The sequence below is a fragment of the Leucopleurus acutus genome (genome assembly GCF_964270905.1).
Source record: "Leucopleurus acutus genome assembly, chromosome: 14".
Classification (NCBI taxonomy): domain Eukaryota; kingdom Metazoa; phylum Chordata; class Mammalia; order Artiodactyla; family Delphinidae; genus Leucopleurus; species Leucopleurus acutus.
The window spans coordinates 876,653-891,744 of record NC_139156.1 but is presented as its reverse complement, the minus strand read 5'-3'; the positions used below and the strand labels follow the sequence as shown (position 1 = coordinate 891,744).

Here is a 15,092-nt window from a genome sequence, read left to right as displayed (position 1 = left end):
GGTCCTGGGCACACAAGGGCACACGAGGGCTGACCCAGGCGGGCCGCCCACCACAGGGGGGCAGGAAGCAGAGGCCCTCCGCCCCGCCAGCCCCGCCCACCCCACCCCGCGCGGGAGAGTGGGTTCTGGTGAGGGGGCGTGGCGAGGGCGGTCTCGGGCCCGAGGAGGTCCCACTGCATCCCAAGGGGACGTGGTCGTTTTGAGCAGCAGCTCTTCCCGGCGGGCCTGCTGGTAGGCGTTGGGCTTGGCGGAGCGGGGCGGCTCCAGGAGACCCTCGTCCTCCGGGCACACGGAGTCTCCCTCGCGGAACCGGCGGCTTCACCCAGGGCTCCGTTAGTCTCCTCGCAGCCTCTTCTGGGAGCCGCCCGGAGTGTGGCAGCGCATCTAAGTGGACCTGAATGCCACCAGGACACCCCCGCACCCCCAAGCTCTGGGCTTGCCCACGACAGCTCGCTGGACACTGCCCCTGCCCCGCTGCTGCCAGGGAGTGTTTGCTCTGGCTGTGCACCCGCACACGTGAGAAACCCAGCGCTCCGTTGTCCAGGGCTGTGAAATTGGCACTTTCAAAGGAGGGAGGAATCAATGGTGTTTAATTGAATTACTTGCTCGATGAATAAACAGATGTGTCTAAGGTTCGTGCATTAATTTTTGGAGGGTTTTCTTGTGCACGTGGTTCTTTAAACCATACGGTCCATCTATCCTGTGGATAAATGGCTGTTCAGTTGACGAAAACTTACATCTCTGCACACAGTTTACTGTGTAAGTAAAGGAAACCAATGGGAAATGATTTTTATTCCCAGCACGTGGAGTATGATTTTTGGTATAGCGAGTTTTTAGGACCGTTTGGTCAAATGAAGACTTTAGCCCTAGGGGTTAAAGACCATCCTCTCACGCCTCATCAGCACAGTCATCAGCTGTTCACAAAGCATCCAGGCTGAGCAGGAAGCTGCCATGCAGTCCCGCGGCCGAGCGCCCTGGCGGAGAAGCAGGGACCCAACGGGGGAGTCGTAGGCGGATAGCGTAGCGCGTGACACCCGGACCCCACCCTTGCGCCCGCGTGTCCCCTCCGGGTTGTCACGTCACCTTTGGCCCCAGACGTGTCCAGCTGATGAAGAAAATTGTAATGAACTTGGTATGTTCTGAAGTCCCCACGGAAGACACAGCTTGTGCCTGGCGGCACCTTCCTGTGTTGCGTTTCGTGTCCCCAGCCGGCAGCTGGGACACTGGTCTCGAGGCAGAAGTCTGAGGTCAGGGGGCTCCCTCCTGCCTCCTCAGCTCCGGTGGCCCAGGCGCCCCTGGGCTGTGGCCGCGTCATCACTGCCTCTGCTCCGGCCTCACGTGCCTCCTCCCTGCCTCACTGTCCTTGTGGGGACAGTCACTGCACTTGGGCCACCCTGAATCCAGGGTGAGCTCGGCTCGAGAACGTTGACCCGTCACATCTGCCAAGGCCCTGGTTGACAAAACAGTCGTGGGCTGAGGTCTGGGTGGACGTGGACTTGGGGATGCTCTGCAGCCCCCTTCCTGCCAGAGCCCCATTTCCTCTCCCACCGCTGGAGAGATCGATGCTAACTCAGAAACATACTTGTGGGCAAAGCTAGATCTAAAAGTTTAACTGAAAGAGGCCAAGTTTCTTTTGCTAAAGATTAATTTCAGTGGCATTCATTAAGCTACCTGTTTAGGTCTTGAATTTTAAAACACCATGGAAGCACCTCTTGGAACGTCACAGTCTGCTGGCCCGCATGGCTTTTTGAAAGGGTTTCTAACTGTAGAAACAACTTACAGAAACTCTGTGGACACCAGAGGAGAGGTCTCCAAATTTTCCCGAAAGGTTGTTAGACCGAGTGGATGGCTTCTCGAGACCTACCAGCCGTCCCAGCTCCCAGAACGTGCAGAGCAGCGTGAGGACGAGGCCGCCCGGGCGTTCCGTGGCTCCGGGACACCTCTTCGGGGCTTTGCCTGTTACAGGAGAGCCGTGTATGGAGGTGAAGGTGGCCACTTCTTGCGACTTGCACAGCGGGGAGTCAGCGGGGCACATTTGGGGATGGGCCGCCTGGTGGGCAAGGCCTGGCTGGGGCCACAGGGTCCTGCAGGTTCTCAGGCAGTGCTCGGGGGCATCACTGAGGGTGGCAGGCAGCCTCCAGGTGGGCACTGGGGCACCGGGAAGAGGGGGAGGGGGCTGGGATGCAGGCAGCTCATCCTCTGCCCCACCCCCTCCAAGGACTGTGCCCTTTCCTTCCAAACAACACGGCCCAGGAAGAGCACCGGTCAGAGCAAGGCGCACCACGGCTTGAGCCGGGGCCCAGGCCTCGAGCTGTCCCCTCCCTGGGTGAGTGGCTGCCCTCAGCGGTGACCCTCTAGAGACACCGGCGTTTCGTGCCTACAGACCGGGTCCTGGGGTGGGAGAGGCCATGCCGGCCCCGACCCGTATTCCTGGGGAGGCCGGTGTCCTCAGCTGGTGGGTCACCCCACAGACGGTTTCTAGATTGCCCAAGGTCAGCGTAGCACCCAAGGTGACCACGAGCACCCCAGACAGCCCTGCAGTCGTGCGGGTCAGAAGGTCCGAGGAGACGCAGGGATGGGGATGCGGGACCTCCGTCTGCCGGCGTCGTCTTGTCTGGAGGTGGCAGGTCACCCCCTTGAAGAGGGAAGTTGAGGTCATCCTTTGTGCCGGCTTGGCTGGGCTTTGGTGTTGGTTGCTGGTCCCCCACTAGAGTGGCAGGTACACCCTCCCCAGCCCTGGGCCCCTGAGATGCCCAGGGACGCCCTGCCTCTGGTGCTCACCCCGCCAAGCTCCTGGAAGCTCCCGGAGGGGAGTCAGGTCCTTCCGGAAACACGAGCATCCTGACCTGCAGGGAGAAAGAGGCTGCAGCGGGCAGGGGCTCCTGGAAGGACAAGTCGGCGAGGGGCTCCAGGGCAAGCTGGACACCCACCGGTCCTCTGCAGCAAGGGGTCGCGGGCATCTGGCTGGCGCCAACGTCGGAAAGAAGTGCTTTGTGCAAAGTGAACGGCTGCCCCTCCCACCCCCGGAATTAGAGCTTCGCGTTTCAGATGCAAATTAATACAAACATGCTTGCCTAGCAGAACTGAAAAGATGATCCTGCGATCAAACTTGGCACCTCTTAAGCCGTAATTAAAACAGACAAACTATAAACACCACGATCGTGTGCCGTCTAACGGGCTGTGCGTCCCGAACGAATTAATGATGCAGCCTCCCACTCAGCTCCGCCGGCGGGATTGCTCAGAGAGTATGTTTCATGCCTTGCGCAGTGGCAACTGGCAGCTGGGCGCTCAGCTGGCCAGTGACAAAGGGTGACAGCGGTGCCAGGCGCTCCCATCTCCGCGCGCCCCAGCCACACCCACCTGCCGTCCGTCACCGCTGACAGCCGTGGTGATGGATGCGTTTTTGGAGGCTGGCGGCTGTTTTGAAAAACCGGTTGCCGGTTGCTGACAGGTACAGGTTCAGGTGCCAGCAGGGCCTGTGAGGACCCTGGCTTCTCGGAGGAAGCAGCCGTCCCCACGCTCATGTTCGTGGGGCAGGGGCAGGGCGGGGGGGTGGGAGCCCAGGCGGTGCCCCAACAGCCGGGGTCGCAGCACTAACCACGCCCGCCTTGGAAGAGGACCAGGGGCACCGCACAGCCCGCCCCGCATCACAGTGCGGCCAGGGAGACTCTGCAGGCTGCCCGGTGGCCTGAGCCCCTGCCCCAGACCACGGGCATTTCTGCCACCCAGCCTCCTGCCCTCTGGCTGCACATGCGACCTGGCGAGGGTGGGTTCCCACTCAGCCAGGAGGGGGCATCGCACCTGGTCGTTACCTGTGCCGGCCCTTCGTAAGGCCCCGTGAACTGTCCCCAGCCTGTTTCTGCATTTTCTCACTTCTCTGATTCAAGTTATTCTTTGGAACTCAGGGAAGGCCTAGGAGGCTAAAGTTTTTCTGCAAACAGAGGCAGGCAGGGGACAGGGGCAGGGAGTCTGTCCCGGGGAGACAGAAGGAGGTGACAAGGGGTCCTGCTCTCCCCCCTGCCCCTTGTCCCCCACTGCCCGGCAGGTCTGAGCCCTGGTGTGTCTGTGGAAGGCTGGGGACGTTCTCAAGAGGCCAGACCAGGAGCGTGGCAGGTCCCCCGGCCGGATCCCCTGCGGGCAGGGAGACCCCCGAGCGGCAGTCCCGTCCTGCTGGACAGGAGCCTAGAAAGAGCCCGCGCTGCTTCCTTCTAGAAAACTCAGTCAAGCTCCCCTGGTTTGCGCAGCCGGCCGCGGGCGGGCGCTGTCGCCCCTCCGTCAGCGGGTTGGGAGCTGGCGGGGCGTCTCGGGGAGGAGATGAAAGGGTCTTTATGGTGGTTGTTGTTCTCGTGAACAGCTGATGATACAGAACAAAAAGGACGAAGGCGCCTCTGACGCTGACACGGCCTCACAGCAGCGCCTCTCACGGACCCCGGCGCCGTCTGCGCCTTCAGGCACTCGGAGTCCATGTGCTCTCGGTCATCAAGGATGTCCCTCCTCCCGGGGGCTGGGGTTTGCCAGGAAAACCTCTGAAAAGCTGCACTTCTCCAGAAGGGTCTTCCTTGGGGAAATCAGAGTAAACGGAATGGGGGTGTTCGGGGTCGCTCCCGCCCGATGCAGGACGACCTCCCCACGGTGCTTCCTGGTGAAAGCCCGACGCGGCCACCGCCCTGCTCAGCCTCAGGTCCTCGGCGCGCACCCAGCACGGTCCTTCTGTGTCAGGCAGGCCACTGGGACCCTGAAAACCGAGGAAGTTAGCGCTCTGCTGAGCTCCCCCGAGGGCAGGGTCCCTGCCAGGCCCCTCCTGCGGCCGAGGCAGCAGGGTGTGTGTTTCTTCATGGCTCTCGCGGGCGCCTGCTCTGGGCCCCACTTGGTGCAGCTGAGAGGCAAGACGCTGCCCAGTGGCCTCGTCTTAACTACACGAGCTCCCCGCCCCCCGACACCCAGGGACAGCCGTCACGGCCCGGCACCTGGCCGCAGACCGTCCCCCTAGAGCACGGTGACCTCCTGGGCCTCGGGCCGGCCTGGCCACCACTGGAGGGGCCCTGGAGCTGAGCACGGGCCAGGCAACCAGGGTTCTTGCTCTCCAGAAGGGGTGTGTGTGTGTGTGTGTGTGTGTGTGTGCGCGTGTGTGTGTGTGTGTGTGTGTGTGTGTGTGTGTGCGCGCGCGCGCCGAGGGGCTGTGTGTGCGTGTGTGATAGGGAAGGAAGCTGAAGCTTAGGCTGGAGCTTGTTGGACCACATGTCCGTGCGCTGGGAGGTGCTGTTCCTGTCGCAGGCTCAGTGGCCCCGGCTGTCCCCCGGGGGCTCCCACGGCAGCGTGTACCCTGAGACCTGCTCACCCGGCCGCAGGCGGTGCGGGCGGCTCCGAGACGCATTTCTATCTGTCTGCCCAGCGCCTACTTTTCAGGCCGTGGCACGTGTCTGCCCCGAAGGGGATGGTCAGAGGGTTCGTGAAGACTTTTTCTGAGCACTTTCCTGCGGAGCCATGAGTTACCTATGACCGAGGCAGGTTCTGAAGCCACTGACTCTGCGTCCCTTCTTCTCTGCTCCCTGGACGCCTTTAGGACTGAAATGACGTCTGTAGACGCTGGTGACCAAGGACTGGCCCATCCCTGGGACGGATGGTGCTTCTCTCCTGTTCCTGGCGGGTGGGTGGGTGTCCAGGGCACGGGGCTGGCTGGCTGACTCTCCGTGCCCACCTCACAGTGACCCAGCGTTGGACCCACACCTCCCACACGCTGGCTTGTGAGTGAGGTGCCAGAGGCAGCCTTTAACCCCTCGAGTCCAAGAGGTGGATCTGGGCAGCCCGGGTCGGGACCCCGTTCTCCTTCCAGAGCTGAGGCAGGTGTGGGGTTAAGGGGGTGCAGCACAGCAGGAGGCAGACCCGGGTTAACGTCCAGAGTCACGGGGAGAGTCATCGCAGAAAAGGTCACGTTTATCCTCTAGAGCGGGATCTGTTTTCCACTCATTTGAAAAAACTCTAAATGCAAAAGGTAATGATTTTCCATTAACTTGTTCTGAAGAAAACCATGTAAAGGACTCAGGTCTGTCTGCGCGCCACCGTTCAGAAATCCTTCTCTTTCTCCCTGTGGTCTGTGCTGCAGGAGGATGCAGACGGAGCGTTTATTTGTAGACATTTTTATGGCTAGAATTTAACCAAAAGTAACAGGATGACGAGAACAGCCGTGGGACGGGGGTGAACTTGATGACGAGAACAGCCATGGGACGGGGTGAGCTTCTCCCTGACGCCCTTGGTTGGCTGGTTTTCAGTGAAGGGTGTGCGTGCCGAGGCCCGGTTTCTCTGACGTCTCCGTGATATTCGGGGGGGACCCCAAGGACTCAGGGCCCTGCAGCCCAGCTGGGGCGGCAGCTCCATGCCGAGCTCCTCGGGTGCAAATTGCTGGCCTCGGCCTGGTTCCTGCTGGACGCGCAGCACAGAGACGGCGAGGGTGTCCGAGTGCCTGGGGAGGAGATGGCCGCCCCCGCAGGAAGGAGAAGCTGCTTGTGGCTGCGGCTTGCTGGAACCAGGAGCTCACCCTGTTCCAGCTCCCCGACGGCTTCCGCTCCCGGAGCGCGGACCCCTCTGCGCAGAGGAACAGGAGCTGAGCGCGGGCCGGTGGGAAGCCGGGCTCAAGGCCGGCCGTGCGTGGCTGCAGGTGGGCGGGGCGTCTCCGGCCCCTGCTCCCGGGAGGTGCCGGCAGCCGGGCTGCAGACACAGCTGATGAAGCACCTGCTCTGTTCCCTCTTCTGCTTCCAGCAGGTGGACCCAGAGCCAAGCCCCACGGGAGTGGCCAGAGCGGGGGCCACCGCCCGTCCCCGGGCCGTGGCGAGTGGAGGCTGGGCTCCCCACAGCGCCCCACCCCCGTCGGAGGTCTGGGCCTTTCTGGCCTCACGCTCTGCGTCTGAAACGCAACTCAGAGCAGCCAGCCACCCCCTCACGCGGGGCCTCCAGAGCAGGGTCACTGTCCTTTTGACATTGCGCAGGAGATGAGGCCACGGATGTCGGTGGGTGGAGGGTCCTCGAGGGGCCGGGCGGGGCCAGGGCTCCCCCGCGTCTCCCCTGAGATGCCAGAGGCCAGGCCGGCGGCCCCGCCGAGCATCTTCACCCAGGGGCACACACGTCTGCGCTGTGTTGAAGCCCTTGAGGACATGTTTCTTTGACGTGCTTTTCCTTTCAGCTTCTTGGGGGTCGGTCGTATGCGCACGTTTGTGGCTGAAGAGAGAACCGATGGCCACGGCCGGTCGGCCTCTTTGTGCCCCGGCTTTGTTTCCGATTTCACGCTATCAGAGGGTCCGCGTGTTTTCCTGCGTGAAGTTGTCGGGGGATGAAAGCTCCGGAGCGGGGTCGCACGCCAAGGGCCAGGCATGGAGCCCACCCGCCAGCCTCCCGCCCTCCCCCTGGCCCCTCCGCACAGTAACGGTGTGGAGCTGGCCGGCCTGGCCCTTCGCTGCAGAACCAGCGCTTCCGTCCAGACCGGCTCATTAGTCTCCCATGGGGCCAGAAGGAGCCTCGTCCAAGGCTAAAACAGGGCGGCCAGCTCACCCTCCCCAGCGGTGACCCACTGCCCAGGCGCGGACGGCCAAGCTGGGTCCCTGACGTGGTCAGGGGAGGGGGAGGTGAGGACGCTACCAGCTCCCTGTGTTTTCGGGAACATGTGGCTCTGTGACGGGGCAGGTGGAGTTCCCGCCCCGTCCTCACTTGGGAAGGACCCCAGCGGCGCAGAAGCTGTGTCCAGTCTGGTGGGACGCGGTGTGCAGCGGACCTCACATTGGAGGCTGCTGGCTGTCCTTCCAGAGGGCCCGTGTCCAAATAGAGGAGCTGGACGCCAGGCCCCAGGCGGCGGGATGCCACCACGGGGACAGAGAGGACCCTGCGGGGCTGGGAGGGCTCCACAACGTCAGGAAGCCGCTCTTCGGGTTATTTTTCATTTCAAGGCTGTTGTATTTTCCACTTGATGGAAAAAAAGGTTAATCCAGCCCCCAAGGTCTGAGCGGGGGACGGGGGATCCCGTGTAGGTGCCGGCTCGCCACCCACGCCCTTGACCGGAAGCGGCCTTGTCACTGGCAGGTGGGCGCCGCTGAGAGAATGCTGGACCTCCAGGGGGCTGGACGCCCTTGGTCCCGCTGGTCCCTGTTTCTGGGGGCCCGTTCTGTGGTGTGAGCTTCTCCTGGGGGCCCAGGCAGAAATGGGGGCTCCGCGTTCTGTCCTGCAGGGGGTCTGCGTTTCAATAGAAAGAGGAGCGCTGTCCTCTTACTCAGAATGAGCTAGAACGTTTCCAGCACCTGCTGGGAGTGTCTGAATTTGGATGCCAGGGTGGCTTGGTGGTTCGTTTTGATTTCGTTTAAACCTCGCTGCTCCCCACGTGGAGGGGAAGAGCGCAGAGGGCTCTGTGGAGAGACGCACGGGGTCGGCCACTGCCTGTACCTGAGACCGCCGCAGTCATCTGGCCACACCGGTTTGCTCGCTGCCTGAAATCAGGATTAAACCTGCCCCACCCTCTGTGCAGCCCCATGAGTGACGGCACGCCAGATGGTGACCCCGCTCACCGCTTCTGAGCTCAGGCCCTGACGAGCCCCCTTCCCCGGGTGCAGGTGTGTGGGGGAAACCAGAGCGGCAGGGGGCAGGAGGCCACAGGGATGGACTGCACGCACGTCCCCTGCTGCCCACCACGCCCCGCAGCTTGAACTCCTGGTCACCTGTCTGTGCCCAGCCGTCCAGGGGACCCTGGCACTCCTCGGAGCCTCCTAGAAGCCAGGGCGTGAGGCCCGTCGCTGAGAACGGGGGGTGCCTGTGGCTCTCGGGGTCCCGGGGGGCTGTGGCTGCCGGAAGGGGGTCCGTGCCTCCACCAGCACCCAGTCTGTGTCCGACTCGTAAACAGCTGCCAGGATAACTCGGGAACGAGGCGTCGCTGGGGCAGGAGGCGGCCCCCTGAGCCCGGCCCCTCGTCTGCAGGCCCGAGCGTCCTGCGGGGCACGAGGGGAGGGCGCCGCGTGCCAGGCTGGCAGGGAGCACCCTGGGGGGCGAGCCCCAGCGCCTGCTGACCCCTCCCCGTGCCCGCACCCTCCGCAGGGTCTAGAACCCGCAGGGCAGGGCCCACACTCGGGCTGTGGGCCGGTGGGCTTCTTCGGGGTCCCTCAGAGACCCCTGCACGCTCACGTCGGGACTCTCGACTCCGGTGGAGAGAGACCCAGACGCAGTCCCCAGGCCACACCGGGCTTTGCAGACAGAAGCAAGACCAGCTATTCGTGTTCATTCGAAATATGCTTCCAATACCTGCATCGCTTCCTGTGTTTTCTCAGGTGGAGAAAATAGGTAGAATGGAAGTGTGTTCTGATTCTCTTTTTACCTCTGAGGAGAGAACAAACCCACTGGGCCGCTGGGCAGGCCTGTGACTATGGGGCAAGCCCTGAATTTCTGTCCTGGCCGCCTGTGAGCTCTGTAAGACAGGCTGCGTCCCCTCAGCTCTCCTCCACACCGTGTGGCCCGCCGGCCATTCCCTGCCTGCCCCCAGCCCCCCTCAGGCCCTGTCTCCACCTCTCACGCTGCCACCCCGGCCTTTGCCCCACCAGGGCCCTCCACCTGGAACCCGGCTCCATTAGCTCAGTTACACGGTTACCATCTCTCTAGTTACCCCGACACCCAGACCCAGGTGTGCCCCCCTGTATACACTGCACGTCCTGGACGCCGACCACAGGTGCCCGCCGACCACAGGTGCCCACCGGCCCGGCCTACGCTGGGTCCTTTGGAAACTTGGGGGGTGTGTCAGCTGGGGCTCCTGGGGGAATCCCCTTCCTCCAGGCCCAGCGTGCTGGGTCCAGACAGAAGCCGGGTCTCTGGAATCACAATAACTGGGTCTGAAGCCTTGGCGAGCCATCAGTAAACGCAACTGAGACGCTTTTTTTTAATGCCTACTACCTCTCGAAGTGGATGCACAGAAGAGAGCCTTATGGCTTTTATTTACCATTTAGAAGCTTAGCAGTTACAATGAGAAAACGACCGGTGTGCCTCTGACCTCCACAGACGGAAACTTACCGCCCAAACTTTCCAGAAGGCGCGTCGTGACCCAGACTCTGAAACCCGCCGTATCCCCCAGGTCAGGCTTCTCAGACTCGAATGTTCCTGACCAGCTCCTGGCTGACCCCAGGGCCTGTCCTCGGGTGCGGGGCTGGCTGTCCCCCCACCCCCGCGCCAGTCTGGCAGAGAGCAGGGTGGGTTCTGTAAGGCCGCATTCGTGGGCTCGCCTGTGGGGACCCCAGGGGCTCTGTCTGCATAGAAGTTGGACCCTGGTGGGGAGCGTTTGTGACGGCGGGATGGGGGCAATGGGGGGGCAGCTCTGGGAGGAGCGGGGCCAGCTGCACAGGCGCCCTGAGCCCCAGGGGGCTGTGCGGCTTCAGTGGCTGTAAGACTGCGGGACTCGCAGGAAACGCTGCACGCTGCGCCTCTGGGCTGACACCGGCGTGGGGTCCTGTGGGCACCGCCCCAGCAGCCTGTGCCCCTAAATTCCAAGTGAAACACCAGGGGCTCCGGGTGCCAGTAGGACAGTGCTGGGCCGCCTCTCCTGTGCCCTTCCTGCCGCTGCTGATCGTGAAATAAATCTTACAGGGCTCTTTAAGAATAACATTTGGGAAATTGTTTTCTCCTTTCAAAAGAGGAAAATGCCTTACTGTAAGCAGGCGAGCCGGAAAGGCCCTGGCCCAGGGGTTTCTGCATGAGTGGTCACGACTGCGATTGAAAGGCCCGCCCGGGAGGAGGCCTGGCGGGTGTGGGAGAGAGGCCCGAGGCTCGCGGAGGCCCCTCCAAGGGCTGGGCCGGTCAGATGTTTATCCTCTGGGAGCCCGTCTGAAGTGGCGAGAGATAAAGCAATTTTTTAAAAAGTTTCCAGCAGATGCCTTTGGGAGAAGACCATGAATTTCCTGAATCGTCGAGAGGCTACAATGCCGTCTGCCTGCCGGGCCCTCCCCATTCACTGTGCTTAAGCCACTTAAGCGCATTAGCATCTGGATGGGGTGACCTCCTCGCCGGGGGCTGGGCAGGGTGGCCGCGCTGGGCCGGATGGTCCAGGCGCTTGTTCTAATCCGGCCGTTTGAAGGCGGCCAGACTGATTTGTGACACATGAGTCCAGAAGCCACTGTGGGGGACTTGACCTGAGTAGCTGTCTGTGCTCTGAATGTCAATGCCTGTCCTGGAGCGCGCGGCCCAAGGGGGATCGGCTTCCGGCTTCCGGGCCTCCCCGGGCCCTGGGGCCTGTTGCGGGAGGATCTCCCGCAAAGCTGGCTGCTTTGAGCCTCTGAGCCCCGCGGCTCCGCCGTGAAGTGACCTCACGAGGGCTCCTTAGACAAAGAGGGTTTTTTTTAAGTCAACATTAGTTCAGTGGTCTTACTTTCTTTTTTTAATAAAAATCACCTAGTGCTTTTTCCAAAACAGCCCTATCGAGGTATAACTTACACACGAACTGAAATCCAGCTGTGACCTTCTCACCCCACCTGGCCTCCGCGGCCCCCGCTCTGTCCTTTCTGGACTCCGCGTGGATGGACTTTCCCGAAGGGAGGGGTGCGGGGCCTGGTCTCTGCACATGCTCGCCAGCACTTGCCGTACACCTGGGGTGTCTCTCAGCCCGTTTAGAGCTGCACTTCGTCTCTGCGGTGTTGGTGTGGTCAGCACGGCCCTGCGGTGCCCCTAACTGCACCAGGCCTCGCGGCCTCTGCGCCAGCCTCCAGCCTCGTCCTGACTGGGGAGCAACCCTGTTTAACCCCCATCCTGCTGCCTTTCCTCGCCCCACACCCAGGTTGGGACAGGGAGGATTTTCTAAAGGAGTCTGGATTTAATAGAGTTTTCAGCCTATCTGCAGTCAGCCTGTCACCCGTGCCCTTCCGTCTGCCCTGCCGCAGCTGGTGGGCGTCCCTGCCCAGGGCCCCCGGCTTGGCCTCTGTGTCCCGCGTGCTGCCCCCGGGGCCTGTCTGGCTGCCCTTCACTGTCCCTCCCGCTGTGGCTGTGGAGGACCGCCAGTCAGACTGTTCCCTGCCCAGCCTCCACAGGCCCCCTGGTCCCTGGTCCTCGGGGCAGCCTGGGGCGGCGGGCAGAGGGCCGGGTGTGCGGCCCCGCGTGTCTGGAGCCGCGGGTCCCTCCACGGGAGGTCTGAGCCCCTGAGCCGAGGTCGGGGAGCGGTGGAGGCGGGCAGCGGGCTGGCATGTCTCTGGGGACTGAGCTCCTTCCGTGTCTTTCCCAGACTCTCTGCACAAAGGCCACGATGCAGACCGTCCGGGCCGCCGACACCAACGAAGTCGTGAAGCTGATATTCCGAGAGTCGGACAACGACCGGAAGGTGAGCCCCTGAGCAGCTGTCTGTGCTCTGAATGTCAGTGCCTGTCCTAGATGCGGGGGGTGCCGTGCCCGGTGGGCCCCGCGGCGGGAGAGGTGGGGCCCCGCCTGCTCTGACGGCCCTTCCCTTGGCAGGTGATGCTCCAGCTCGAGAAGAAGCTCTTTGACTACTTCAACCAGGAGGTCTTCCGGGACGACAATGGCACCGCGGTGAGCTCTGGCATCCGACGTGCGGCTGGTCCCCTAGCAGCTGCTGTGGGGTGGCGCTGGCCCCCGGCCCCTCCCAACGCCCCCGCTTCCCCAGAACCATGCTTCCCGGTGCCGTCACAGCCTGTGGGTCGGCTCCTGAACCCTCACCCTCCCGTCACTTCTCCACTGGGCCCTTCGTGGGGGCGCGTCCTGCCGCCGGCTGGGCTGCGGCCACCTGCCTCGCTGCCTGTGCCGGCCAGTATGGCTCTCAACACTGGGGTCCTCCCCGGTGAGAGGCAGAGGGCTAGGAGCTTTGGGTGCGGAAACCCTGGTTCAGGGCCGGCCCACAGAGGCCTGGGCTTCCTTTGGAAAGAAGAGAACCACCGTGCAAATTTGCGGGGGCATCTCTGTGGCTGCGAACGCACGTGTGTGCGTGTGTGTGTGTGCAGAGGGAAGTATTGGTATGTGTGAGCGGACGCCTGCAGTTCAGACCACCCGGCGGGCACGGCCCCTGCAGCGGGAGAGCCGAGGGGGCCCTGCAGTGCCCTTTACTTCTTGTGCGCCAGTTGGGCCTGCTTTTGACGCATCGGCGCCCGAGGGCGGTCAGGACGCCTGTGGGAGCCTCACCGCACGCCCAGGTGTGCACCTGTGCCTCCCCCCTCCCGCCTCCTGGGGGCCTTTCTGGTCTTCCCGCCCTGGTAAGGGGCCGTCTGTACCATTGTCCCCATTTTCAGTTCCCGGTTCACCCCACCTCACCTGCTTGCCACCAAGACCATTGTCACCCCTCAGGGACGTCTTTATCCCAAAGGCCAGGGATGTGCTTGGATTTCAGGGCCTGCCTCCGAAGCGTCCCCCCCGGGACCACACCCCTCATGGGTCAGCTCCCTGGTCCCCCTCTGCCCCCAGCTCAGCTCTTGTGCCCTGGGCACCCTGAGTGGCCGGGCCACCCGTTGGGTCTTGAGTTTCCAGCTCTGGACGATGCCTCTGTCTCGCATCTGCCTCAGGCCCCTCCGAGCACTGGCACCGGCCCAGCTGGGGGCTCCATGCCTCTGTGTGGGAGGACCCCTAGCTCTCGTGCCAGGCGCTCAGAAGAGGGCTCACGTCTAAGTGGAGAGGGGCTCTCCAGATGTCCAGCAGACTCTGCCAGCCTGTGAACCCGCCCTACCTTCCTGTCCTCCCCGGAAGCCCTCGTCCCCCGCCGGGCCTCCCTCGCCTTGCACGTCCGGCGGCTCCTGGGCCTGGACTCGCCACACGTCTGAGTCTGCCGCCCCCGGCCGTCGCCCCCCCTGCCTCCTTCCCGACCCCTGCCCCTCTGTCCACCCCCAGCCTGGAGCCCGCCCGGACCTGGTCACACGCCCACCCAGTCAGGCCCAGCTTTGGGCCTTGGCCACCTCCCACCGCCGTCGGGTAAAGCCCGGGACCCTGACCTCTCCTCCGAGGCGCGGCTCACGCCCGGGGCCTCTGTGCTGACCCCCCACCCCTCCTGCAGCCGCACGGGGGGCACCTCTGCCCCCGCGGATGCTCCGAGCCGCCTCACGCACTGCCCCCTGCCTGTCGTGCTGCGTCCCCGCGTCCCCGCGGCCAGTTCCCAGCTCGGCTGCGCAGGGGCCTCGGGTCCCGGTGAGGTGGGCTCCTGCTGTGTCCCGCAGCGCCTGGGCTCAGCACACGGCACTCACGGCTCAGCTGCGGCCCTGCTGGGCTGGACGGGAGGCTCTGTAGGGCGCGGCCATGTCTGGCTGCCGTCCTGTGACTTCCCAGGCCCGGAACACGTGGGGCAGGTTTGGGGACACGACGCGTTCAGTGTGCCTGTGTGGGGTGAGGTGCCCAGGAGACTCGGGGTGCCGTCCGCTCCCTGGGCAGCCGTGCAACCTTCTGAGCTTGGAGTAGGGCGGGCGGGGTGGGCTTTGAGGGCCCCTAGCACAGAGACGGCCCCTCGAAGCCAGGGACAGTGTGGTTACCAGGGCGAGCAGAAAGCGGAGACACCCTGGGAGGGGAACGGTGGACACAGAGAGTGGCGCTGGGGTGGCCAGGGGGCCAGAACGTTCTGGAAGGAGCCAGGACACTGGAGAGAAGGAAGGTCCACCGTGTGAGGGAGAAACAGGGTCCTGAGGCAGGTATGCGGGGCGGGGGTGGGGGGGGGCACGGGGATGTCACGGTGGGTCCAGAGTCCCCGCTGCCCTCGGTTAGCACTTAGAGAATGTGTCACCACCCTGGAAACTACAGATGTCACCGTTAGACGTAAGCTCTAGTTCTGTATTTATTCACCATGTGAAATTGTGCTCCTTTAAGGTGGAGCAAAGTTAGTTTGAATATCTGGGAGAAGTTTGAGGCTGACTCAGATGAGAAGACGCAGTGGAGTCGAAGCAGAGACGAGGTCTACACGTGGGTCTGGAAGGCCCGTGGCCCCGCCTGTCGGGTCAGGAATCTCCGGGGAAGGGGGCGGCCTCGTGCGTCCCCGTGGTGCAGGGCCGAGGCTCTGCGGCAACTGCCCCGGCAGCGCGGCGTGTCAGTCCCACTTGGGAGGCGGGCGTCCAGACCCCCCTGGGGGACGATGCATGGCCTGCGGAGCCCTCAGAGGACATCTT

General features: G+C 63.4%; 1 protein-coding gene across 1 annotated transcript in view; it reads left to right on the top strand.

Moving 5' to 3' along the window:
- INPP5A (inositol polyphosphate-5-phosphatase A) overlaps window positions 1–15,092 on the top strand; it is a 173,641-nt gene that overhangs the window by 143,654 nt on the left and 14,895 nt on the right. The window contains exons 10-11 of the mRNA XM_082853914.1: window positions 12,227–12,322; window positions 12,454–12,528. Coding sequence (XP_082710040.1) covers window positions 12,227–12,322; window positions 12,454–12,528 — 171 coding nt within the window. The remainder of the gene's footprint in view (window positions 1–12,226; window positions 12,323–12,453; window positions 12,529–15,092) is intronic.